General features: G+C 50.0%; 3 protein-coding genes across 7 annotated transcripts in view; 2 read left to right on the top strand and 1 right to left on the bottom strand.

Annotated features, from left to right (window-relative positions):
• ZMYM3 (zinc finger MYM-type containing 3) overlaps positions 1-1,159 on the bottom strand; it is a 32,617-nt gene extending 31,458 nt beyond the window's left edge. The window contains exon 1 of the mRNA XM_071813518.1: positions 1,017-1,159. The gene's annotated coding sequence lies outside the window, so the exon portion shown is untranslated. The remainder of the gene's footprint in view (positions 1-1,016) is intronic.
• On the top strand, positions 75-14,350 carry NONO (non-POU domain containing octamer binding). 5 transcript variants are annotated; one of them, XM_065846252.2, is made up of 11 exons: positions 75-905; positions 1,783-1,951; positions 4,414-4,634; positions 5,661-5,962; positions 8,017-8,112; positions 9,015-9,211; positions 9,485-9,569; positions 9,827-9,929; positions 11,283-11,325; positions 11,977-12,086; positions 13,318-14,350. In XM_065846252.2, the coding sequence occupies exons 1-11, from the start codon at positions 870-872 to the stop codon at positions 13,453-13,455; spliced, it is 1,500 nt and encodes a 499-aa protein (XP_065702324.1). In that variant the 5' UTR covers positions 75-869; the 3' UTR covers positions 13,456-14,350. The 5 variants fall into 5 exon arrangements, with proteins under 5 accessions (XP_065702324.1, XP_065702325.1, XP_065702327.1 ...); XM_065846253.2 differs by having other exon boundaries at positions 76-905; positions 4,441-4,634; XM_065846255.2 differs by having other exon boundaries at positions 79-905; positions 1,783-1,906.
• A 4,682-nt stretch (positions 14,351-19,032) lies between these two features.
• Positions 19,033-25,942, top strand: ITGB1BP2 (integrin subunit beta 1 binding protein 2). The gene is made up of 11 exons (XM_065846915.2): positions 19,033-19,213; positions 19,460-19,509; positions 19,608-19,664; positions 20,246-20,394; positions 20,537-20,649; positions 20,896-20,954; positions 21,872-21,942; positions 22,185-22,287; positions 23,633-23,752; positions 24,212-24,274; positions 25,532-25,942. The coding sequence occupies exons 1-11, from the start codon at positions 19,150-19,152 to the stop codon at positions 25,775-25,777; spliced, it is 1,095 nt and encodes a 364-aa protein (XP_065702987.1). The 5' UTR covers positions 19,033-19,149; the 3' UTR covers positions 25,778-25,942.
• Positions 25,943-26,580: the final 638 nt, after the last annotated feature.

The raw sequence follows: 26,580 nt of genomic DNA, 5'->3' as shown, positions 1-26,580 counted from the left end.
ACACAGCTGGACTCCCCTCCCCGACCCAGGTCCCACCCCGCTCCGTGCCCCCAGGCTGCCCTCACTCCACCCGTGGCACCCCACACACCCCCTAGCTCCCCTCCCTCAGCCATGACAGCCCCCACCCGGGCTCCCCTCCCCCACTCGCAGCAGCCCCCACCCGGGCTCCCCTCCCCCATCCATCCAGCCGTGCCACTCACGTAGCTCCCCAGCCAGGCTTGCGCTCTCCCGGGGACTCCACTCCAGGTGGGGCCGGGGCTCCCTTCATACCCGAGGGGCACCATTTCCCCCTTGGCCACCCCACTCCCCTGGGGGGCTCCTCCATCCTTCGGCCGCCCAGCTCCCCCGCCTGCTTTTTTGTGTCCCCGCGGGGAAATCGGGGGTGCACGGGCTGAGCTCGGGAGCACACTGGGCTCCGCAGCGCTGGGGCCAGGAGGCGCCGCCGGGGCGACCTCCCGCGCTGCGGGGAGGGAAAGGCAGGTTTACAGCCGTCAGGAGGCAACGGCGACGTTGCAGAGAACCGGCCACACCACCGGCTGCTCTCCGCTCCCGGAGGGCTACGAGCCGCCGCGGGTCTCCCGCTGCCGGGGAGCGGCGGGCCACGGGCGCACGGCCCCAATCCCGGTTACGACGGGACACAGAGGGAGACGGGAAGGTTTATTGAAAAGCGGTGAAATCCAGCCTGCCGGCGTCAGTTAACGGCCAAGCTTCCGCGGTGTCCGAGACGGGGCAGCAGCCGGACCGCTCCCGGCACCCTGCAGCCCTCGGGGGCAGAGCACGGCCAGACCCTCCGCACTCGCGCGGGTCGGTTGCTCCTGCTGAGCCGGCTGCCCTCCCGCAGCGGGACAGCGTCGTCCGGACGGAGAGAGATGGCGGGACAGCGGGAACGGGGCCCGGAGGAGCAGGTAAGGGGGCGCCCGCGGCTGGACGGGGAAGGTAGAGGGCACGGGTCTGACGGAGAGAGGACCCAAGCGATGCGCCGGCTCCCCCAGCTCTGCCTGGGCTCTGTTACTTACTGGCTGTAACGGAGGAGCAGAATAGGCCGCCACGGACCCGGGCACACGGTAACGGGGGTCGTTACCGGCGCGGCGCAACACGCTCTCAACTGCCGCTGCTGTCCCTTTAAGGTGCGCGCGCACGGCCCGGCCCGCTCCCCCCCTCCCTTACTGCGCGTGCTCAGAGCGCCCCGGTGGCTGGTTGGGCTCCTTTGTCCCTTTCTCGTCTCTCACCCAAGCTTTATGTCCGCGGGCATGATTGGCAGCGCACGGGGCGGGCTGCCACCGCCCGCACTGCCAATCGGCTCCGCGCTGCGGGCTGCTGGGGCGGCTTGTCCCGCCCCGCCGCGGCCAACCTGTGAGTGGCGGCCAGCACGACTAGTGGTAGAGCGGCGCTGGGAGTCGAGAAGCCAATGGGAGCGCGCCTGGCAGGCGCCCCGTTAGGTTGCGCGAGTTCCGGCCGCGCGCGCGGTCCTCTCCGGGCTGCTGCGGGGCGAGGAGGCCGCGATTCGCATCGAGACCTGTGTCCGCCACCAGGTGAGGCCGCGGCGGTGGCGGGACCGCGGTTCGGCTCCGCTCTGCCGCCGGGCGGGTGCTTCTGAGCGGCCACCGCCGATAGGGCCCTACGGGGGATCAGCGCGGCCTGCGCGGCCCGCCGTGCCGCTGCACGCGGCCGCTGTGGCGGGCGGGCGGGGCCGATGGTGGCGGGAGCCACCCCGGGGGCTGTGGGGCCGGGAGCCGGGGTCGAGTTCCGGGGCCGCGTCCGACCGGGCGTGTCTGCCTGCAGGTGAACAAGATGCAGGGCAACAAGGGCTTCAACATGGAGAAGCAGAACCACGCTCCGCGGAAGCAGCACCAGCAGCACCCGCCGCCCGCCATCCCCGCCAATGGGCAGCAGAACAACAGCCAGAGTGAGTCCCGGGCCCGCCGCGGGGAGCCGCCCGGCCCCGCTCTGGGTAGGCGTTGAGCGACCGCCTCGGGTGACGCGGGTCCCGGTTCCTGCCCGCCCGTACTGGGGCAACAGGTCTCGGCGGAAACGGACAGAACCCGCTCGTTCGGTTTGGAACAATGAAACGTTGGGTCCTGAGCAAAGCGCGGCTCCTGTTGGGTGTGTGCATGCAGCGCTCAGGTGTCCCATTTGGGGGCCGTGGTTTGAATCGCAGCCGGATTGTTTTGGGCTGCTTTGCTCAGTCTGCTCAAGTGTGCGTGCGGCTTCTGTGGGTTAGACTGGGATTTGTTTCTGTGTTCCCGACGCCGGGCAGAGATGTAGGAGTTGCTTCCTTGTCTAAAATTTTCAAGAAAAGTGCACTTAAAATTGAGTTTGGAAGTCTTTACGCTTTCTGTAAACTTTACAAATGTGGGATAGTCTGGTTTTTATTGGCTCTGCTTCCTTATTTTCCACAACATAACAGGTGACTTCTGAACACAGGTTTTCTTAAGTACAAGCAAAATAATTTTGCGATTTATGAAGATACATTTGTAGTAAGAATGTTGTTACAACAATCTGCAGTCATCCATTAAGACTAAAGTTTTACATGGGAGGGACCGGGAGATAATTTACTAAGTAATATTTCAGCTTTCAAGTCCCTGCTGGTAATGACAATGGCTGTTACTGTAATCTGGTGTGTTTCCAGATTTGTTCTTAATCAGTGTGGACTGTAGCTCTGTTACTTGGGATACAGAAGGGGTGCGTGTGAGCTGAAACAATATGCATTAATGGCTTCTACGGCCTCGACTGATCTAACTTGATAGTTTAGAAGTATGACTGGCAGCTAGGCATTGCCATTAGCATTTTGAGGTGATGAAGTGCTTTAGTTTTATTAGATTTTTTTTTTTTTTTAAATTTGGACACTTTGGCTCTTCAAAACAAAAGCGTAGAGAAGTCATGTGTGCACTTTGCATGATTTCTCTGTGTGTTTTTTTCTGCCAAAGTTGCAGGTTTAACTACACATGCAGAGTTACTGGGCTAGTAAAAAACAAACAAACAACAGCTGTGTATTCTTATTAGGTGGCTCTGTTAAACGGGCTCCTTGTCAGTTCATGGAAGATAACAGACAAGGGTGGGAGACCTGTCTGTTTCCAGTCAGGTTGGAAACAATGCTACACAACAACTGTATTGTGGTATTGTCGCAGGGATCAGCTTATAGTGAGTGACTGTATCCTGGATTCCTTCAAGTGGGTCTACTTAAGGCAGAACAGTGATAGTGGTAAAACTGATCCCCAAATGTTTCTATTAATGGTGTGAAGAAGCTCACAAGGCAAAATACAGCACTTATGCATCCTTACTGTGTGAAGTAGAGAAATTGCTCTCACTACTCTTCTATAGCTATACCGTCAAGTCTCTTTTTTTTTTTTTTTTTAGTAGTGTTAGCCACAGAGGTGTGCTTATTCTTATAAAAGAGTTTTCTTTGCATGTCTTGCAAGCATTGTCTCTGCATGAATAGCCTTTCCTGGCTAGTACCATGCTTTGTAGACTGAATCAAGCCACTCATAAATACGTGTGGCCGTGAGGTATGTCCTCTGCAAAGCAAAGGAATTGCTTTCTGTGGCTTGCTGTCCTGATTGGGGAAGTTCCATATACATTTAAGAAAATGGGACACAGGAAGTGAAAGCGATAAGGCCACCCCTGTGTCTGACTTACAGCAGAGCTTCCAGGATTGTGCTGGGCTCTTGCCAAATAAAGGGTTAAAAATTGTATGTAAGTATGTGTATATATATGTATAAATGTATGTGGGGATTTGAGAATGTTCTGTCGTATATTTATTAGTGTTAAATAGAGCATTACTTATTGAATATAGAATTTTGTAATTAACTTCGTAATTTTTCTGAGGTCTCGTCTATGTGACTGGGCTTTTGGGTGGTTTTTTTCACTATTTACACCATTCCAGCCTTCTCTTCAGCTTGGAACTTTAGAACCCAAATCCTATTTTATAGAATAACAGCTGTATCAAATGTTCTGTCTGGGTGAAATTTCCTCCTGTTTGCATCTTTTTTCTAGACATCTGGAGTCGGGGGTTTTTGAGTAAAAATCTGCTTGCTGGCCAAACTGTGGCTTTTCTGTAATTATTCAGGTTATAACAGCAAAATCCTGTATTGTGACTATAGTTGATTTTGCTGTAGGCTGGTCATCTTTACCAGTTCTCCAAAAGCTGAGCAAAATCTTTCATGTTATTTCAAGCTGCAGTGTTATTTTTTCCAGTTGTAGAAAATCTTTCACTGGTGCTAACAAACACTGAGGTCCAAGCACATGGTTTCTTTAAAAAGAATATGGGCCCGCTCTGAAATAAAATCCCCTTGTTGCTGTAGAGATGGCTGGAGAAGTTTGAGCCTGAAGTGAATGGGTGGTGTTACCTCTGTTGTCCTATGTCTCTGTGTTCACTGCGATGAAACCTAATAGAATTTATCCCCCCAACTGTAGAGCAGCTGTGTACCTTATTCCCCTCAGATGAAGGCCTGACTATTGACCTGAAGAATTTCCGGAAACCTGGTGAAAAGACCTTCACCCAAAGAAGCCGCCTGTTTGTGGGGAATCTGCCCCCAGATATTACAGAGGAAGAGATGAGAAAGTTATTTGAGAAGTATGGCAAGGCAGGTGAAGTCTTCATACACAAAGACAAAGGCTTTGGCTTTATCAGGCTGGTGAGTGACTTGTTGCCTTTGGGGTGTTTTTGTGGCAATGACTTACACTGGAGTATTGCTAATTGGAAGTAGTAGATTATCACATATCTTGCTAATTAAGCCTGCTGTTGATTTTTAGTAAGCTGCACTATAGGATCAGCTTCTACAAGTGGTTTGTCTAGAGCTTGTTATGAGAAGGAATGTGAATTCAGGCGGCTTGTGGCAGGATTGATATTATCTGATCAAGTTATTCTGAAGTCAGCTGGTAGAAAACAGAAAACATGATGCTACTATAGACGAGGTGGAATTCCGTTCCCTGGAAGGGTGTGAACATGGAATTTCTATGACCGTAGGTTGCCACACAGCTTTGCTGGAGTGATCAGTGCTCTTGAGGTAGGGGATCTCTAGCTGATCATGTTGAAGCCTGTCTAGGAGGGAGGTAGCTTCCAACATAGAGTAATGGTTCTTAGACTTCATTGGCTCATGTACTACTTTTCTGAAAGCCCCAAGATGAGTGGATGGAGCATGAGGTTCCCACTCTGAAGTCTGGGATGCTTTGCTGTCGTGTAGCTGCTTGGTAGTGACTTGAATGAGTGAAAAGGTGTGAAAGGGGCATAGGATGTCTTCCGTGGATTGTTGTGCAATCAGCGTTTCCTTTTACAGTTATCAAACTTGGCTAATAGTTGAATCTTGATTTTTATTTTTTATGTATTTTTAAATAAGGCATGCTTTGTTGCTTTAATATTATTATGTCTGATAGATAACAATAATTTAATTGATTGCTTAGTTTGCACTGGCTATTGGGCCAAGCTTATGTCTGATACATTTTTCTCTCACAAACTCTGTGCATGCCTATTCAGCTGGAGTCATTGATGATCAAGAATAGCCATGCTTTGTTAGGGCACATTTTACCATGCTATGAGAGGATTATTTTTTCCTCTCTGTGAAGTACTTGTTCAGGGGAAATAGGCTCATGACTGTTGCGACTGTGACTGGCTGATTCTGTACTGCATTGAGAGTTTTAATAATAACTCTTTTTATCTTCAGGAAACTCGCACTCTGGCAGAGATTGCAAAGGTGGAACTAGACAACATGCCGCTACGTGGGAAGCAGCTAAGAGTGCGTTTTGCATGCCACAGCGCATCGCTGACAGTCAGGAACCTGCCTCAGTTTGTGTCCAATGAGCTCCTGGAGGAAGCCTTCTCAGTGTTTGGCCAGGTGGAAAGGGCTGTGGTTATTGTGGATGACAGAGGACGATCCTCTGGGAAAGGCATCGTGGAGTTCTCAGGGAAGCCTGCTGCTAGGAAAGCCCTGGACAGATGTAGCGATGGGTCTTTCCTGCTCACTACGTAAGTGTGGAGGGCGAGAAGTGTGATACCGTGTGGCTTGATGGTTGTCATTGGCTTGGGAGTGTTGTTTCTAAACACCAGAGTAGGGCAGTTGAGGTGTGGGGCAGGAGGTGATAGGTGATTTACCAGGGGAGAACTGTACTTAGCTTTGTTCCAACAAGAGTAAGTCTGTGCTGAAACTCAGGTCAGAAAACTTTCTTCTGGGAAGCTGCTAGTGGGGAAAATGCATAAAACTTCCTGATAAGCCTTCTTAGGGCAATTAAAGCAGCTTTAAAGAAACAAGAGCTATTTCCATCGATGTGATTTGTTGGAAACAAAGCTCAAGTGTGTTAATTATGCACTCTGGGTTGCTTCAGAGGCGAATCTTGGGATGGGACTCCACTCAGCAACATGCACTGCAGACCCACCACTGTGGGCATGGAATCTGTCAGACAAGGTGGTCAGGTGGATTGTTTGGAGTTTTCACCATCATAAACTTTTTTTCCCTGTGCTTGAATATCATAAGGCAAGATAGCATTTTCTCGCATAACTATGTGACTGGTTGTAGATGCATTCCACAGAACATGGTTTGTTCTAACTATTAAGAGGGAGACATTTTTGATCTTTTAGAAATAAAAATGACTGTATTTTGTATGTATGCAACTGGAATTGGTGAGTAGAATACTTCCTGAGATTTGGGCTACATTGCTAATTTCTAAAATTATTTTATAAGCTTTGCGCTTCGCATTTCTCCCCTTTTTCTTGGAGGCTGGCATATGGCACAGCAGTACACGCGTTTCAAAAAGGAGATTTTTTTTTTAATATCTATTTTTCTCCCTGAGACTCTTTGGGGTAACCAGCCTAGTGTGTAGTGCTCTGCTGCTAGGGAGCTTCTGCTGATTCAGGAATGTATATCCTGGAAGAACCATGAAAACAAATTTTTTGAAGTGATCATGCAAAACTAATCACTACCAGTGTAAAACTGAGAGCAGCTGAGGGAAACATTCAATCTTTTCATAGCTGTCAGTGTATTAGATTATAGGACAGCAAACCATTATGTTGCTTATTTCTAGTTATGGTTTGGTTTTGATTAAATTTGTTCTGGTTTGCCCTAGTTCATGACAGTAACAGCTAGATAAACTAGTTGGAATTGGTTTACATTGGAAAATCAGGTTATGAATAACGGTGTCACGTTGAAGCTACGTTGTGGATCTTCAGCTGAGGAGGGAGATTTTAGCCTCTCATCCTGCCTTCCTGCTGGAGTCTGGGCACCACTTGCTGCTTGGCATAATGTGTTCGTTTCTCTTCCATTTCCGCAGCTCTGGCAAATGGGGTTGAGGAGCTAACGAGAAGCTGTGGTGCTGCTTTCTGCTTGGCATGAGCAGTGTCAGTGCTGTGGTGGGGAGCTAATTCAGAGATTGGGGACACTTCTGTTAGATACTTCCAGGAGGACAGAAGCAGACATGGGTAGTGTCTGTGTTGTGAAGTGCACCAGTGGATTTCTTGGGAGGGAAATTCAGACAGGGCCCGATAGACACTTGTAGAGCACTTCTGCCTGCCAGTGGTGGCACATGGTGGTCTTGCCAGGAGTGTATGACTGACTGGTACAGCCAGCAGCCTCCAGTGGGGAGCAGTGTAGTTACTCTTTACTTTAGGCAGCTGTAAGAAGGCACACAAGAACTTGCACAGCCTGTGATTGGCCATGTGGTGAGGGAGAAAAAGGAGAAAAAACACTTTAAGGGACTCTAAGACTTCATGCTGAGTAGATACTACCGGAGGACGTCAGGTTCCAGTTAAGCTGTTAATCTGAACCAGTAACTGCAGGTGTTCTTTCAGTACAATTTTCGTCTGGATTCCACAATTACATTGATTAACAGTTCAGCTTCAACTCTGGAAAGAAAAAAAGAGAAGTGTTCAGGGTGATTTCTGGTTTCTGTTTGGTTGAGATCCTCAACTGCTCTGAACTGCTGTGAGCAGTGCTAAAAGCAGTCCAGTTCAGACACAATACACATGCTTTCCTACACTGCAAGCTTATTCTTGAATTTTCTTGAAAGTACCTCATCTGTTCTTTACAGATTCCCTCGGCCTGTCACTGTGGAGCCCATGGATCAGTATGATGATGAAGAGGGGCTTCCAGAGAAACTAGTCATCAAAAACCAGCAATATCACAAGTATGTGCCTGCCGTGTGACAGTACATGAGACTAACTGTGGACTAGGACATTGATTTAGTCCCCTGGTCTTAGGAGGGTGGCTTTCAGTTGATGGAATAAAAAATTGTCTCAGTTTAAGACAACATGAGATCCCGTTGCTCTGATGAGAACATGAAGCAAACACTTAAGGTACTTGTTGTAAGTATTACGAAAGTCTGTTGAGGAAAGAGATTTGAACCCACAGTGAAAATTTAAGCAATTTTGTGAATCGCATGAGGAGACTGTGGAGCTGTCCAAAGGCTGTAGTCTTTGAAGGCTTCCCAGTGTAGGTAGGTATCGTGTGATCTGAGCAGTGGGAATTAGTAAACCATGTGAGCTCATGAAATTTTCAAGTGAGGACTATGACAGACAGCTTCAGGAGCTGGGAGGCTGTGTTGGGAATAGTCATGTGCTCCAGGTGCAGCAGCTGCATAAATTAGTGAAATAAACAGCCATGTTTGGGCAGTGTTTGTTTCTGGAGTTGATCTGTCTGTAAAATGTACAGCAAGGAAAAAAAGACTCTGTCTTTCAAGAGTATTTCTAAATGTTTTTACCCGTAATCTGGTGTTTTATGAAAGTAGTGTCATTGCTTGTTACAGAGGAGAATGGGACACAGTTTCCATGTATTAATATAATGAATCCTGCAGGAGGATTCTGCTTAAGTTTCTCCTTTCAATAAGGCAATTCCTGAGGGGCAGAGAAACTGCCATCTCTGGCACAGCTATTTGTGAGAAAGTAAAAGACAAAGTGGTTCCTTACTTGTTGCACTAAGAAATAAATTTCTAACTGTTAAGAGGATTTGCCATTGCATTTAACACACAAATATATTTTTTTTGGTTCCGCCTTGCTGTGAAGCATTCACTAGTTCTTCCTTGTCTGACAGGGAACGCGAGCAGCCTCCTCGATTTGCACAGCCTGGCAGCTTTGAGTATGAATATGCCATGCGTTGGAAGGCTCTAATAGAAATGGAGAAGCAGCAGCAAGAACAAGTAGACCGCAACATCAAGGAAGCTCGAGAGAAGCTGGAAATGGAAATGGAAGCAGCTCGCCATGAGCACCAAGTTATGCTCATGCGGCAAGGTACCAGTCAAAGATAAATACAGTATTGGAACTTAGTCATGGAGCATCCAGGGGTGGGTAACTTGCTAGACAGGCTAGAGCACGCTGAACGTGAGCTGTGGGGCAGCTGCTTGGTTCGTAACCAAGCATGGTAGCACCAAGTGAACGGGTGATGTTTCTCTACTGCTGGAGGCTCCGTTACTTTATTCTCTTGTGTGTTGTGGTTCTAGTGCAGGAATTGATAAGAGGTGGCATGGGAGTTGAGTTTGGTTTCTTTACTGTCATCTTTTACAGATTTAATGAGACGCCAGGAAGAGCTGAGGAGAATGGAGGAATTGCATAACCAGGAAGTACAAAAACGTAAACAGTTGGAACTCAGGTAAGGGGGCAGGTTATGAAATTATGTGAATCCATAATATTGTGGAATGAAATGCTTCTTCAGTGCACCTAATTGGTCAGTGTGACAATTTAATTACTACCTAAAGTGCAGCTGTTATTTTGGGCCTTTTTATTAATAGGGAGAGTGTACAGCTGATTTAAGATGGAAGAGTCAGGAGTTTCTTCCTCTGATTAGTATTTGGCTTTTTACTAATTGTTGGTGTATGTTGTGCTGAGCATCGTTGGACCTTTTTGCAGGCAAGAGGAAGAACGCAGACGCCGTGAGGAGGAAATGAGAAGGCAGCAAGAAGAGATGATGAGACGCCAGCAGGAAGGCTTTAAAGGGAATTTTCCTGATGCGGTATGTGTTCTTCTACCTTCCCGTTATATCTGGACACTGACATTATTAGATTTTTGCCCTTCCACAGCACAGGGCTTTCTGTGAATGCTTAACTTGTTGATTGAGGGACTCTACACCTTTAGCACATTCTGCCCTGAATTATGGACTCTCTGCAATCTTAATGCAGTTTAGTCTGGAAAATATGAATAGCCCAGTTACTGACCCACTGTGGTTCATGTAGGACCGGTTCTAGCACTTCTAGCTGTCTTACTGTTCAGAAAAATACATGCTAACTCATTTTATTCTAACAATAACAAAGATGTGCTGTCCTGAAGTACGGCTTCAGAACCGTGTAGTGGTTTTATGCCTGGCTGTATCGCTAGCCTGCAGTCTTTCTTAGTCATGCTTAGATGAAGTGATCCCAACTTGAGGCACTGCTGCAAGCATGTGACTTGCTTGTACTTGAAAGTCAGTTGGTCAAGTGTTCTCTTGTAAAGTAAAATGTGTGGTAATCTACCTTTTAACAGCAGTATCTCTAGCTCTATAAAAAACTGTCTTAATGAGTCCCAGCAGCTTTTCTATTGTGGAGGCAGCTGTAGTGCTCTCGAGGTGGTTCAATGCCATTGATACAAGTGTTTATGTATCCTAGCAAAACATTATCCCCTAAGCAGATAAACTAGATAAATGTCAAACCAAAAAGGCTGAAACTGTGTGACTGACCTATATGTGTGAATATTACCCTGCATAGCAGAACTCCTGATTTCTCTAAATAATAGTGCCTTCTAGTGATAAACAGTGTCACTGAGGCTATGGATGAAGTGACCTCTGATCTTTAGTTCCCACTGTGTAAAAAGTAGTACCCACACTGAAGGGAGGTGCTCCTAGCTTCACAGTGAGGGAGATCTGTGATGTGTCCCCTATACTCAGCTAATAGAAGAGAAACTGAAGTTATTAACTGGTATTTTAGTGCAAGTGACCCCGTGCTGCATCTTCATGTGAACTTGCATTCCTTTCAACAGGAAAAGCTGCTTAGATATGCTGAGGAAGTAGCAAAACTAATTCTATCTAATTTGTTACTGCTGCTCTGCAGATCTTTCCATCCAGATATCAGATATCGCTTTATGCTGCCGTTTGGTAATATCTGCACATGCAGCTTTGCTGCTGGATGTTTTACCATGATTGTGAAAAATGGTCTTTCAGAATGAGATATTTAAGATAAGGCCAGTTTGTTCAGCAGTTAGTGGTGTGAAGGTAGCTCACATTTGCTTTTGAAATGTACCCTGGGAATGACTCTTCTACACAGTTTTCAGCAGTAAACCTCAGAACTCATTGAATTTGTATAATTACATTTGAAACGAGTGTGTCTCTTTGCAGAGGGAGCCACCAGACATGCGAATGGGACAGATGGGTATGGGAGGTAAGAGTATTTTGTTGCCGTCTTTGTTCCTATGTGTGTTCTTTTTTTCCTTTACAAAGTCTCTACATTTTTTTGAGTAGTCTTGTTTTATTGGCTTCTTATTTAGAAACTCAGTCATAGTAATCTTCTACCAGTTCAGTGACAGGAAGTGTTCATGTGACAGGAAACAGCAGAATTTGGGTATGAAGCACTACCGTACATTTGTGAAAGACTCAGTTCGGTAAGCAAAAGGCTTGGTTGAAGTTGCTATTGGACTCACAGTGTGCTTCAGAAGTTTGTACTGATACCAGAACTGGTATGACATGCAGTGCTAGCCCTTGCGTCCAGGAAATAATCATGATTCCTGTATTCCGTATTTTGACTACACGATCTAGAGTTTCAGGCCGTGTGTACAAGAGCAAACAAGAAAGGCAATGGGGGCTCAGTGTTTGAAGAAGGTGGTGACTGTTAGAGCCTGCTGTGGTTTCAGATAATACTGGAATGCAAGATCAGTTTGTCTTGACCTAGTAGTGCAAAGCTAGTTACTAGATTAGGACTGTGTCCCTGAATATAATGCTGTGTGGAGCTCATATGGTGTTTTGTGGCTCTGGAGTGATGTGTAGACTCCAGTCACTGTGTCTGCCAGGACTATTTTTGAGTTTTCTTTTCCAGGTACCATTGGCATGAACAATAGAGGAGCTATGGGTGGTACCAATGTCCCAGCTGCTGCACCTCCTGCGACTGGTCCTGGAGCTATGATACCTGATGGAGCCATGGGAATGGTAATGTATCTCCATCTGCTTTTTGTGCACACCTTTAAATGCAGATTATGTTGGTTTTGTTGTTAAGCACTATGCTGCTAAAGTTGAAGCTTGTTTGTCTACCTAGACCTGTTGCTTAACTCCTGCTGAAATCTTTAGAAGTTAATCTTGCCTTGATACTAGTTGGTAAGTTTCAGCAGATGGAGCCAGTTCTAAGAACTACTTACTTTACTGCCAAGGTAGCTGGTGCTAAAACATTTGCTAGGGAGGTTTTAGGTAGATGGAATGCTGTGTTACTGCTAGTGCCTCTGCTGCGCTGCCAGTGAAGTGAAGATCAAGAGTCCCTGGGACCTCCCCATTGATAATTTTACTGAAGTTTAGGTCTGTGTTGTGTAGAACCAGGCAATACCATGGAGTCATCTGCATTAATAATACCAATTATGGTGTGCATATATGTATCACATTGCCTTGCTTATAAATGTGTCACTGCTGTGAACCCATGGACAAGAATAAATGGGAACCCCTGAGCCTGGTGTAAAGCAGCTCTGGTCTACATAGTCACTTAGCCCCAGTACCTTCAGTACCTTGCCCAGAAAAGTTCTGCAGTCTTCATCCTTGGATGTTTACAAGACCCAGCTGGATAAAGCTGTGACTAACCTAGTCTGACCTCATAGCTGACTCTCCTTTGAGCAGGAGGTTGGACTAGAGACCCCCTGAGGTACCTTCCAACCTAAATTATCCATTCATCATCTTCTCCTTGCTGGAAGGAAGAGCTGGGAGGGAAGAGAGAGCCAAAGGAATGGAAATAACAGGATATGATCAGGGCACAAAACTAGTGTCACAGACTTATTTTGCAATTGGAGTATAGTGTACACATGGAGTGTGATAGTGCCATAGCAGTTCACTGCTCCTCATTTGCGTTTTGTTTCAGTGAAGGAATGTGTTAGAAATGTGAAGTTCTCCTTTCCCAGACTGCATTACTCACATGCTCCACAGCAGGGCACTGCTCTGTGAGGTGGTGCAGACTGTATTCCAGCTTGCTTGACTACAGGTTATGTGGGGAAAGAGATTTGGGTCCTGCAGTGGTCCTGTCAGTCAAGTTTTTGGGCTTTGGGGATATTTGTGGTGGGGCGAAGGTTTGTAGCAAGGTCACCTGGAATTGTGGTAGAATTTGAACCAACTCGGATGACTTTAACTTGCCCTTTGCTCCTTGTTTTTCTCCCTGCTTCTTCTGCGTTGTCCTCATCACAAGACTCCACCGCCGCCTGCAGATCGCTTTGGCCAGGGTGGTGCGATGGAAGGCCTCGGAGCGATGGGAGGGAACCCACCTGCCTTCAACAGAGGAAATCCAGGGGGTGATTTTGGCCCTAACAAGCGTCGCAGATACTGACAGGATTAAGCTACCCTCTGCACAGGCCCCAAAGAGGAATGGAATCTTGGCAGGCCACACAGGGTTCAACTGGGGGGTGGGTAGGGGGAGGGGGATATTAAAAATAGTTAATTAGGGCCTGTTTTGGTAAAGCCACTCTAGGACGAGGGGAGTGCAGTCTGACTGGTAAAGGTTTTAGAAGATTTCATGTGGTGCATTCCTATGATTTCAATGTGAAAAATGGATTCTGGGAGGCTGCCGTGGTTGTTCAGTAACGGTAAAATCTGGCAAGGACCTTAATGCCTTGACCATTCCAGGTTTCCTATTTGCAGCTGAAGTCCTGAAACTAAACTAGATAAAACTGCAGTATGTCTTGGCATTTCTTTAGCGTAGCATACCTTGCTTAAGAGCACAGGGAAGTCTCTGGAGAACTAGGGCAGCATCTGGGTACTTCGCAGCTCCCATAATTCTGTAAATTTATAGAGCTCCAGATGATCCGTCATGTAGTGAATTGGGGGAGATTTTGTGTTCATTTATTTTTCTCTTCCTTTTTTCTCCTAACTTGTAGTTATTATTTTTATCTGGACCATCTGTTCACTGTCACGTGCAGCCTTAATGGCTCGGAGGCTTTTGTTTGGATGAATTTTTTGATAATGTGTTGTATCACTGTTTATTTTTACTGGTAGTAAAGTACAATCTATTGGACAAAGATACTGTATCTCATGCTGAAGATTTAACTGAAAAAAAAAATGTTTGTATAATCTTAACCTTGCCTGTCTTTTGTGTAGAAGTACTACAAGATTTTTCATTTAGTGTAAACTGTTTAAACACAAGCTGTAATTGTCCCACTAACAAGTTTGAGTTTGTCGGAGGAATGTTACAGGAATGCATTAAAGTGAATTTTAAGCCTTTTTTATCTGGTGTGTTGTGTTGTCTTTTTTTTTTTTTAATAACAATGTGTACATATGGATCGAAGTAAATCAAGCTTCAGATTATGGTGCAAATCATTCTTGCATAGCTCTATAAAGAGTGTGTTCAATCCCTGAGAATTTTCTAGCAGTTCTCCTTGTCACAGAAAGAACTTTGAGTTGGAATGAGACCTTCAACTTCAGCGTTTCAAAATACAGGGTGTTTCAAAAAGATGGACCCAATTTGAAATTGCTGTATCTCTGCAATTGTGTCCATCTTTTTGGAACACCCTGTACAACAAGGGACTTCCTGACACACCTACGATGTGTCCATGTTGTGGATGCAGAGAGCCGAGATGTGAGACTTGTTTGTGTGTCCCTGGGAGTGCAGTTTGATTTGTCTCATCTGCATATCACAGAGTTGTCTGTCTGTCTGTCTGCCCTGCGTTGCAGTTGCAAACCCTCCTGCAGAGCTCTGAGCTCCTGCGCTGGGTCAGGAAGCAGAGCACTCGTAGCTGTCAGCGGCGACAGTCGCACGTCGCCTTGTGTCATACCCGAGGGAATCTGTGGGACAGGAGCCTCCTGAGAGTTGTGTTCTGATGCTGAAACTCTTTGAGTTGAGGGGGGACCAGACAGAGAAGCTTAAAGGTAAATTTAGGTGGGAAATTTATATGCGAGTTACAGCATAAGAAGCTGCCTTACAGACTTGTGAAATAATAGGGAAGATGAAAACATTTTCAAATACCTACTGTTACCAAGGCAATAACCTTAAAAAAATCAAGAGTTTGGTCCCTCTGTAGGTAGGGAAAGATGAAATAGTCACTGGAGGATTTTATTGGTTTACCCCTGTCATTTGATGGCATATAATTAGCCTGCAATGGGATGCTTGATAGGAAGCTGTATTGGAGAGACTGCAGCAGCTGCTGCTTTCGTTTCTTTTGCTGGTTTTGTTCTCCCCATTTGAAAGCATCAGGACTAGTAGCCGGCTTGCTCAGGTGATATGGTATTTAATGGTGATTATCACAGGGATTGTGACTTAAATGTAGGCACAGTATGAAGAGTTTGGTGACTTTTTCAGCTGGTGCATTTTCTAGGACATCTAAATATTGCAAAATCTCAAAAAAAAAATTGGTGAGAATGCTGATTAGCTTTTGTGTTGCCCTGCAGAGAGGATGCACCTGGTCTTGTGGGTCATGTCTGGAACATGGTGAGCAGACATTCACTCATGCCATGGGTGTTTTGTAAGCACGTTTAGTTCCAAAGTGTGAAATATTAGGAGAAGAAGTTGTGAAGTTGCACCCAGATGCCTGTATTGTTTCTTGTTCTCCCCATTGTTCACCTGGCTTGCTTGTTAGTGAGCAGTCAAAAGAAAAGGGAAACGGAAGAGCTCAAATTTTCAGCAGCACTGTGCTACTGCCTCAATCCTATTAAAGTGTAAGATGAGGATGGGTCTGGTTATTGCCTTTCTTTGGGAGAAAAATGATAGAGTAGGTGTGTAAAATCATGGGGAGGGACGGATTTAGCACTGCTCAAAACTCCATCTGACAAGATCACAAGACCAATACCAGGTGAAAACTGAAGATCAGTGACAGCAAAGAAAACTAAACGCTGGTGTGAACGCTAGAGGTAACTATTCTCATTTGCTTTATGAAAGCCTGTGACAGGGTCTAGTAAGGAAATTGTAAAGCAAACCATTACTATTACTGAGGTTTTCAGAGGCGGGCAGCAGGGAGAAACGGCACCAGGGACTGGTCATAGTGCAAGATTGATGGCTGGGCGCAGGAACAAGCAAGGCTCAAGGGCACGCACTCATGCTGGGGCTGCTGAAGCACTTTGGGTTTTGCTGTTGGCGCTTGCGCTGTTTGGATCAGGTAGCGAGGGCAGCTCCCGAGGCTGCACCACGCACAGGCACTGTTGTGATGTGCTGAGGCTCAGCCAGTGTGCAGAAGGGAAAGCTTCCCTCTGCGTGCTGTTCCTGATCTCTGGCTGTTATGTAGTTGCAGATGGATGAAGTATTTTGACTATGATGAAGAGACACCCTTGCCTTTTTCTGCTATATCTGATCCGCTTATTTAAAATGCACTTATGCAGTATCAGTTTGTACCAGACCAAGGACCGATGAGCAGCCTGGTGCTTATCACTTTGCTTTTAGCTTTAAACCCCCATCATTTGTCAGCTTCAGAAGTTATATCTTGTGCTTTACACAGCTTCCTATTAAACAACAATGACTGCATTTGTAAGAATCAAAGATAAATCTGAAAAATCCAACTGGTACCTGGATAATTTTGTCACATCAAAGCAGAAGACTAACTTTTTTTTCTGGCACAGTGCATTTCACTGGAAGCTGTCATTTATCATAGAAAGGTACAAGTGATGGAATATGCTAAACTGCTTCTCCAGGGAGCTACCTTTGGGAGCTGGAAGAAGGACATTGTGAATTCCTGTGCCCTTGCTGAAAGGAGCCATCGTTCCCTCTTCTGTCTTGGTCGTGGCTCAGGTACCTGCTTGTCTACCTGGGTCACCTGGATGCCAGAGGTGGCCAAAAGGAGAGGGAGAGACGGGGAGCTCAGCCAGGCACAATGCTGCCCTTGGGTCACTCTTCCCTCACTACAGCCTGGCTCTACCTGTGCTCACAACGGCCACGCTTTAAGGCAACAGGACCCTCCAAAGGAAAACCTGTGAAATCCCACATACTCAGCCAGTTCAGCCTATTTTGTGCAACAGGTTTTCATTATGGATGCCAGCTAATGACGAGAAAACTGACTCCTAGGAGCAGACTGGACACTTTTGAGGACCAAAGTGCGCTTTTTGGTGAGAAATATTGCATGCATTTTCAGAGTGAGTGCTGGAGTAAATGGGCTCCTTCAGCAGCTCAGCTCCTAGGAGATTAAATTATGTCTTTGGAGCAAGACACTGCCTGAGCTACGGGGAGAAAATTCCCATCAGCTGGGCAGCTGATTCCAGTTTGAAGGTGTAATTGTTCAGACCAGAGTGTTGGAGCAGTAACCCTGTAATGACCCTAGCTGCTGTCTGGCTGTGTTCCCTCACCGTGTCCTCCCTGGGGAGCCTCCCCTTGGGCCAGGAGCTGTGGACACCCCAATTTGCTGTCTGTGCTATATTGCCAGTATCTTCTGTCTTTTGAGCCACCTCATTCCCTGCAGACACGAGCAGCAGAGGAGCGAGGGCAGAGCAATGCTGCTGCATGCTCTTGGCTGCTTGCTGCTGCTCCTCAGGTGCTCAGAGGGCTCTGCTCAGCTGTATCCCCCCCGCCTCCCCAGATATCTGCTGGTGCCTGTGCAATGTGCCTTGGTGTGTGGGTCAGCCACAGCATCCTCTGGGTGTTTGTTTCCTCCAAGGCATGCGAGGTAACCCGAGCTCCAGATTCTCACTGGCACAGGGATGGTGACAGCTGCAGCCTTGCTGGGCGCTCGTGGAAAGGACAAGGAGATCTGAAACCCTATAGTTCTGCTTAGCCCCTGGGACCACAAGTGCCCCCATCACAGGGCTCTACCTGGGTCCAAAGTGAACCCTCCCACCTGAGTGGAGTCTCTGGATGCCAGTGGCATTTTTTTTTACCCGCCTTTGGGTCATTTATTGTGTCTTGAGGCACTGCAGTCCTTTGAGGGAGGAATCAGCTTGAAGCCACGTGCCTCATGCTCGTGTGACAATTCCCCAGTGCACCTACGTTTCTCTCCTAGCTTTTGGGTTGGATGTGGGTTGATACCCAGACTGCCCAGGTATAAAGAGGCCAGATGGCCTCCCGTTCTGTGGGGGCATCTTCCTTCCTGACAAGATGACAAGGAAAAGCCCTATTAGTCTGGAGTCATTTCCCAGGTGAGCTCCAGAATTGCAGCAAGGGTTCATGCTGACTCTGAACTTTGGAGATCCCCTTGGGGAAGCAGCAGATCCAACAGGCTGTTCTAGGGGGTTGAATGAGGCTAAACGAACAATGTGGGACAGGGACAGGGTTACATCAGCCATAGCAGACCCTGTGGGCTCCCCCTCCGAGCAGACTCCCCGGGTTTAGGTTTGGGTTTAGAGCCTTCTAGGAACTAAGTAAATCCTTTGATCTCAAAAGGCTTTCCTATTTGTGGAGGAAAACTCTTGGGTCCCAGCATAGGAGCAGGAGTCAAAACAACGTCCCCTGGGCACAGGGTGTACATGTAACATTTTGTGCTCTTCTTCTGTGATGACAATGATCTTCCAGGGGACAGATTTCATCCCTGGGTTGCACAAGACCCTGCATGGAAGGATGTCATGGCCACACTCACTGCTTTGATCTGCTGGTGCCTCTGTTGTGTCTTTTGGGGCTGGTGGAGATCAGCATAGGTTTTCCCTGCGATGCTGGAAAGTCTCTTCCCTTTATTTTTCAGGAAACCTTCAGCTGCTTCTACAAACACTAAAGAAACTTGAGCACAGTTTGTCAGGAGGAGTCGTAGGTTGTCCCGAGCTGGTGGTGGTGCTGATGCCTCCGTGCCAGATGCTGCTGGAACAGCAGCTGCTGGGACGTCCTCTGCCCACCCGAGCTGCAGAGCCACCCTGCAGTGCCCCTTCCCTCTGCCGGGCATAGGGGCAGGACAGAAATGCCTCTCCAGATAACGTGGGCGCCGGGTCCCGTCAGCTGCCGAGCTGCTGTGTCCATGTTTAGCCTGCTCTCCAATTACCAGCCACCTCCTCCGGCTGCCTCCAAAGATAGGCAAAGCCACCTCCCAGCGCCTGGGCTGGAGACTGGGGGGATGACGGGCAGGAGTGAGATTTATGGGATTTTTGTGGAAGGAGCGAAGGACATCGTGAGTACGCCTGAGCTATGGCGTTGCTGTGCTACAACAAGGGCTGTGGGCAGAGGTTTGATCCTGAACACAACACCAAGGGTAAGTAGGTTTTTCTGCCTCGCACTGGGGTGAGCAGGACCTCGTGGTGATCTCCCGATCTGCGGCCATGGCTACCATGCCGTGGCCTGAGCTTCCAAGCAGGGCTAAGCTGAGCCCAGGGCTGAGCTGAGCCCAGCGCGGGCAGCCTGTGTGACAGGAGCTGGCTCAGGAGCTGCCGGGTGTCATGAGTGGCTTGTGGGCAGGATTGCTCCTCCTGAAAGGTTCTGCCTGATTTTCCCTTTTCAGATTCCTGCCTGTACCACCCAGGCGCCCCCATCTTCCACGATGCCCTGAAGGTGAGTGGGGCAGGAACTGTGGCTGCAGCTGCAGGGAGGGACCTTGTGCCCGCTGGGATTGCCCACACTTGACCGGTTTGTCATCTCCTGGTGCCTAGGGCTGGTCTTGTTGCAAGAAACGCACAACAGACTTCTCTGAGTTCCTCTCCATAAAGGTGAGCAACCTGCCAGCTCAAATGCACCTGCTGCTCCCCTGTCCGCTCCTCCTTCCCCCTGTTCTGTCCTGTCCTGTCCTGATTCCGTGCCAAGGCTGTCCCCTTCGCCCTTCTGGCCAGGGATTTCCTGTCTGCTTCCATGGACCCTGCAAGCAAGGGTGCTGCTCCCAAAGTGCAGGGCAGGCACTCCTGGAGAAGGGTACTGGAAGGGATCCCCCAGCAGGATCCTGGGGGATGAACACAAATCCCCCCAGTGCCAGCACAGCTGTGAATGTCTGAGTGATCTGGGGAGGAGGCAGGAGGCAGCAGGGGCTTGTGGACATGGGGGAGACTCTTTCTGCCCTTCAGCTTCCATGCTGGGGTGCAGCATCACTGAGACTTCTCTGCCATGACCCCAGTGAAGATGCTGCCCCGTTTTTTCCCTGGGAATCCCCTTGGACACAGGCCCTGCCCTGGTGCAGGGTCAGACCCCATCCCTGCAGGACACAGAGCCACCAGAGCACATAAAACTCACAGGGTTTGGGAGCAGCCGCCAGGTTAGGGAGGGCAAAGTGGGCATCAGGCTTGCCTCTGCCGCTCAGGGATGTACAAAGGGGTTTCACAGCAAGGAGAAGCCCCCTGAGCCTTTCAGCCAAGAGGAGACCTCAGACAAGCCAAAGGCCGAACCAGTAGAGGAGCTCATCATCCAAGGACCAAAATCAGCTGAGAAGATGCAGCGGGAAAGACCAAGGTGAGACACGCTCAGCTAAAAGTGTCACCGTTCTATGCCATTTTTTCTGCATGTGTTCTGCCCTGCTGCTTCCTCAGGAGAGGCAATGACACTTGAAATGCAAATAAAAAACCACTTGGCCTTTGCTGTTGCTGTTTCCCAGCTCTGATGAGCCAAGACGACTGCTGCCGATCAAAGTATCCAGGACTCTGGAGCAGGCACTGGAGAAACTGAACCTGTCCTCCAAGGACAAGGAACCTGAGGGCAGTTGTGCAGGTAGTGATGAGCTGATGGACGGCAGTGGGGCTGCATGTGGCAATTTCAGCATGGAGGTTTGCATGGCACGTTCAGCACTGGGTGGCAGGTGCTGCGTGCTCAGCCACCTGCAAACACGCACAGCTGTGTCCCAGGTGCATTGCAAAAGGCTGTGCAGCGCTGGCAAGCCGGCAGTGGGGCTGTGGGGGGGGTTGCGAGCAGGTGTGGGCAGCACACGCCCCGGGTGAAGCTGTGTTGCTCTCGCAGGGGAGGCGGTTGCCCAGGTGAGAGCTGGCACCACCTGCAAGAACACAGCCTGCAAGGCGGTGAGTACCCATCTTTGGTCCCATCTTTGCACAATCTGCTCTGTGGGGCCAGGAGCAATGCAGGATTGGCATGAGGGCTTGTGTCCCAGCTGCCACCAGGCGTGGGACAGGGTGCTGGCTGGGTGGGAGGTGGCAGTGCCCATCTGCTCTGTGTGCTCCTGCTCATCCCCTCCCTGGACTGGCTGCCTCTGTCACCTCCCAGCCACAGTCCTGCGAGAGGCTTCCAGATTCCTCCATTAGTGGTACATTTGGATTTCACTGCTGCTAACGGCTCGCAATGAAATATAGTATATATTCAGCATATGGGCATATAGGTAAAATGCATGTGGAATAATTCCCACCTGCAGTTAATTAATGCAGCACAGCCCACTTTCTATCTTGCCCCAAGGCAACCTTGTGTAGGACCGTGGGAGGGCCGGCGTACTTTGAAAGCAGCAGAGAGGGGAGCAAGCAGGGAGCAAAAGGCAGGAGGTGAATGAGGACATGAGACTGACATGTTCTGGGAAGGAGGGGAAGGAACAGGATGGATTAATGGCCCCTTGCACCTCAGAGTGAGTTTCTGTGGTGTCCAAACTTGCCCACTGCTCCAATGCTGCCCAGCCCTAGGCTGGTACCAGGCTGTGTTTGGGAGAGGGCACACAGAAGAGCTGCTGCCATGGTCGTGGGGATGACATGGGGGTCCTGGTGAAGCCAGGGTGGCTGCCCTGCCAGCTGGGAGCAGGGGCCAGTGCTGGGCTGTGACTGGGTGTCGTCCCAGAGCAAGTCCTCACAGATGCTGGGCCCCATGAAAGGGTAATGTTGGGCATCGTGTTGTGCCCTGTGCAGGAATGGGCACCAACAGGTGGATGCCCGGATGCGCCATGCCACGCTGTGTTAGAAGCACAGCCAAAAACTTTCCTCTGCTTCTCACTCCACAGATCTACCAGGGCCCTGAGAGCAACACAGAGGTTTGTACTTTCCATCCTGGAGTTCCTGTCTTTCATGAGGGGTAAGAAACAACCTTTTACCAGGGAGCAAACTGCCCCTGCTGAGGCCTGAACGTGCTGCATAGCGAGGCTGTGTGGCCTCAGCAGCACAGCTGGTGCAGCCGTGGGTGACACCCCCAGATGACAGCTGGGCAGAGTGAGCTGCAGGTGCCAAGCCCCTCTCCCCTGCCACCCGGAACCCTGCTGTGGTCCCCTCTCCTGCTCCCGCAGGCTCTCCCCACTCAGGTCACCCCACTCTCCCCAGGATGAAGTACTGGAGCTGCTGTGGAGTCAAAACGACGGATTTCAGTGCTTTCCTGGAGCAGCCAGGCTGCAGCAGCGGGCGGCACTGCTGGACGGTGAAGGGGGTAAGAGGGCTCTGGGCAAGGGAGACTCGTCTGAGCAAAGCGCTGTCAGCAGCACCCAAGGGCAGCTTCTTCCCTTGCTCTGCATTCATGTGGGTTTCTGCATTTAATTCTCTTAATTTTCATAATTGCTGACAGATGACTGCACGGGGTGCGAATGCCTAATCTTCACCCATCTGCTGTTTAAAATGCTGCTCCTGCATTCACAAAATGTGCCAGTTCTCACACCCCATGGGCAGATGTGCAATAGGAAGCTGAATGAGGCAGGAGCTGGCCCTGGGCATGGCGTAGTCAGAGCTGCAGGCTGCTGCACAGGAACAGGCAGCTGAGCACAGGAAAAGTCCTCCAAAATAACCCCAAAGTTTTGATAGGTGACTGCAGATGACTGAATTTGGTTTTAATGAAGCTTTCCCTCTGCAACTTCTTCCCAGGAGGGACCTCATCTACACAGTGACATGGTGGTATGGCAGGGCAACGAGGGGAAGATTCCAATTCCCAATATTGTGTATGTGTCTGTAAGTTTCCCCAGGAAAGCCTTTGGCTGGAAACAGGCTTGAGCTGGGAAAGGTGCACCAAAGTGGCCCAGGACATACCTGAAAGTGCATCATGTTCCTCTGAGTCAGCTCTGCTCTGAGCAACTGCCTCTGAGCCCAGTCTGTTCTTTGTCCTGGAGCAGAAAACATACCGTGGATGTAAAGGAGGCTGCAGTGAATGAACTGTGATGTGATGCAGATGCTTCATGCTAATTGTCACTGGAGTTTGGGGCTGGGATTCCTCCCGGGGCATCTCCTTGGCTGGCAGTGCTGAGAGCTGCAGGGGGTCTGTTTCCTGGTGATGCTCAGAAATGCATAGTGGGGCCAAAGCTGCCTGTGGCGTGGACAAGGCGTGGGTCCTGTGGGAGAAAGGTGAAATGGGGCCAGTTTGGGCTCATTTGGCTCCCAAATCTAGCATGGTGGCATGATTCATGTTCAGCAACAGCCCCTGCACTGCCCTCTAGGCTGAATCTCCTGACTGTGCTCAGCACCTATGAGCTCAGACACAGCAGAATTACTCTGGAACAAGAAGGGGATGTCTCTGCTCTTAACACACTTTACTGAGGCAACCCCAAGCACAGCACAGGTGTCCCGTGTTGCATGGGACAGCCTGGCAGGGGCTGTCCTCCTTTGCACGAACCACCTCCCCTCAAAAACCTGCACAAAAGGCAGGGTTTGTCCTTGCTTAGCTGATGCCGACCTCAGGAGAAGGTGAAGGAGGGGTGTGAAGGAGCATCCTCCAGCACAGACGTGCCCTCTGTTTGGGGTGTACTTGGGCTAGGTGCTGTCCCGTGATGGGTTCCTCTCCCCAGCAGGACAAGAAGGCGGTGTCGTGCCGGCAGGACTGGCACCAAACCAGCAGCCAGGTGGTAGTGACAGTCTATGCCAAGAACCCCCTGCCTGCCCACAGCAGCGTGAAAGCCAACCGTACCACGGTGAGTGGGGCCGGCGGAGCTGGGCTGGGGACGCATGTTTTCATGGCATCTCATTTTGATGAGCCACCAGGCAGGAGCCGGTCAGCTGCCTGCTGCTCTTTGATGGCCTATTTGGTCTGTCGCTGTGGCTGAGGTTGGCACTGCTGACCTGTTGTCCCCAAGCTGAGAGCCTGGCAGCTTCGCTGCTGCAGCAGCATCTGCCCAACCGCTCTGGCTTGGTGACTTTCAGCCTCAGTGGGTGGCTTTGCTGGGCTTGAATCCCTCGACTGGTGGGATAGCTGAACCCAGCACGCTCTGAGGGGGTGAAAAGCTCCCAGATGCCAAAGGGATCGCCAGACCGCTACAGTGGAGCCAGGACATGCGTTGTGTTACTGTGCTGGAAGGCAGCTGCACTGCCCAGGGGAAGAGCTCTGGCAGTGCTGTTCTACCCAATCAGATATTTTTCTGTTGATCTTTCAGCTTGAGGTTCACATCGTTTTTGAAGGGAATAAGATTTTCCAGGCAGAACTGGACCTCTGGGGGGTAAGATCCTGTTTACTTTGATTTCCCTTTTCCTATTGCAACATTGGGCTGGGCTGCAATGCTGCGAAGCAGCCTGTGCACTGGGAGAAGTGTTTGAAGCCCTAAACACAGGCTCCCAGTGAGGAAAATTACTCTCTACAGTGAGGATTCTCAGACTTTTGAAAAAGCAGCAAAATGGTTGTTGCTGCAATTTCTGCACAGTCTTTCCTGTGCACGAAGGACGAGGCAGGCTTTGACTTTATTATCGCATAGAAATACTGTGGCCCCTGGGATGCTGTCTCTTCCCTGGCTGGCACATCTGTCAAACAAACAGCCATTTCATAGTCCCACCCTGGGTGGGATTCATTGCCAACTCTTGAAGCCTTGCGGAGAATATGGCTGTCGCAGCAGAGAGGACCCGTTTATCTCCACAGCTCCAGTTTTCTATAGCAGCAAAGGCTGATGGGGAAATAGTTTTTTTTCTATTGATCTCATAGTGGTAGCATCCTCTGGGAGCCATGCCAGGACTGTGCTTGGTCTCGGTGCCCATCTGACTGCTCTGTGCCACCTGAGGCACCCTGGCTACTCTCTTTTAAACACTGCCAGAGCGCTGGCTTGCTCCTGTTGGGATCATCTGGGTGCCAGGTCACCCAGGTACGAGCATTTATAGCCACCTCTCCTAGGAAATGAGAGAGAATGGCTGTTTGTGAGAATGGCTGTTTTGATGGCTGTCAGTGGATGCACCAATTGATCCTGGACTAAGAGCACAGCTGGACGTTGCTGCTGGCTCTGTAGGTGTTCTGGGTTTGCTGCTAGATTGCCCCAAAGGGTTTTTGGCCCCACAGGTCCCTGTTTCCCCCTGCAATCCTGCTGTGCCTGTAGGCAGGCAGCCGTGCGATGCTAGAGCCTCACTCAGACTTCTCAGCTGCTTGCTGGCTGGGGAGGAGCAGCACGGCTCAGGAATTTGCATGTGCATTTCTCGCTTTTATTTCTGGTGCGTGCTGCCTGCACCCGCGGGCAGCAGAGCGTGTTGTGGGTGCGCCTGTGTCTGCAGGGCTGCGCCGCAGCTGCGCACGTGGCTGTGGCTGGCTGAGCAATCCTGAGCTCCGTAACAGCACTGCTGTGCTGCTCAGACCTAACACCAGGTACACCCTGCTCTGTCTCCTGACATACGAGGAGAGATCTCTCCTCTCTTCTCCTCTAGCTGGGCCCTGCCAGTAAGGGGAAGGATGAGCATGTGCTGCCTGCCCAGCTCACTGTACCTTTCCCTCTCTCTAGGTCATTGAAATAGAGAAGAGCTTTGTGAGCATGGTCCCTACCAAAGTGGAGATCACACTTTGCAAAGCCAACCCTGGCTCCTGGGCCAGGCTGGAGCTCCCCCAAAGCCTGTTGCACCCCCGTGGTGAGCAGGATGCTGCCAATCCAGAGAAGCCTGAGGCAGCGCAGGAGGAGGACTCAGATGACAGCTTGAGCTGGTCAGAGGAGGAAGATGAGGAGCTGGAGATGGGAACACAGACCAACTGACCTTCGAGTGTTTCAGCAGCTGAGCAGTTCCAGCTCCTGAGCTGCCGGGGACCTTGGAACAGCTCCAGAGGACCAGCCGCAACCGGGAGCTGCGTGCAGGCTGCAGCATGTCCTCTCCCCCGGTCAGAAGGGGCAAGTAATAAAAACCCAGAGCAAAGGTTACAATCTGAAATTCCTGATAGGCGCTTAAGAAACGTCAGCAGGCTGAACCCTGCCATCTATCTCTCCCTCTCCCGTGTCCGGCTGGGGCAGGACAATAGGAGGAGCCCCCTTGCCTGCAACTCAGCCAGCCTGGGCCGGGTTTCCTTGGGGCCGGGGTGCTCTCAGGCCGGCCTTCTGCCTGACCCTGGCATTTCTGGGGGTGCAGAGCCCCGGGTCAGCGGGGTGAGCTGAACTTAACTCCCCCGCCCCCCCAGCCCCTCTGCGGGTGAGTGTCAGAAGTGAGATGGTGGCTGCGGGGACCAGGGAAATGTCACCGCTGCCTGCGGTTCCAACGGGGACATGACGTCCTCCTCTGAAATGACCTTTACGAACGTGAAACTGCCGGCGGGGGGGAGGTTGATACCGAGCAAGCAGCGGAACGCAAGGAGGCCGCGGAGGCGGGGGATGCCCCGAGGGTTTCGCTGTGTAACACTTCACAGCGCCGGGAAAGGGGCCGGAAGGCGGCGCACACCATTTGCCGACCGCACTAAAGTATTCCGGTATTAACAGCCGGCCGCACGGGGGCAGTCCTGCCGGTACCGGTACCGCGCTGAGCCGCGCAGTCCCGCCCGCGCACCGCGGCGCCCCCTGGCGGGTCCTCC

This window comes from Patagioenas fasciata, chromosome 11 (assembly GCF_037038585.1).
Source record: "Patagioenas fasciata isolate bPatFas1 chromosome 11, bPatFas1.hap1, whole genome shotgun sequence".
Taxonomy (NCBI): Eukaryota; Metazoa; Chordata; class Aves; order Columbiformes; family Columbidae; genus Patagioenas; species Patagioenas fasciata.
Note: the sequence above shows the minus strand (reverse complement) of the source record. Positions and strands in the feature narration are given on the sequence as shown.

Bases quoted from the DNA above. Each gene is read 5' to 3' on its own strand.
- ITGB1BP2 (XM_065846915.2), top strand. From the start codon at position 19,150: ATGGCGTTGCTGTGCTACAACAAGGGCTGTGGGCAGAGGTTTGATCCT. The intron at 19,510-19,607 runs GTGAGTGGGGCA...CCTGGTGCCTAG, and splicing joins TCTTCCACGATGCCCTGAAG to GGCTGGTCTTGTTGCAAGAA. The intron at 23,753-24,211 runs GTGAGTGGGGCC...TTGATCTTTCAG, and splicing joins TGAAAGCCAACCGTACCACG to CTTGAGGTTCACATCGTTTT.
- NONO (XM_065846252.2), top strand. From the start codon at position 870: ATGGCGGGACAGCGGGAACGGGGCCCGGAGGAGCAG. The intron at 906-1,782 runs GTAAGGGGGCGC...GTCTGCCTGCAG, and splicing joins AACGGGGCCCGGAGGAGCAG to GTGAACAAGATGCAGGGCAA. The intron at 8,113-9,014 runs GTATGTGCCTGC...CTTGTCTGACAG, and splicing joins AAAAACCAGCAATATCACAA to GGAACGCGAGCAGCCTCCTC.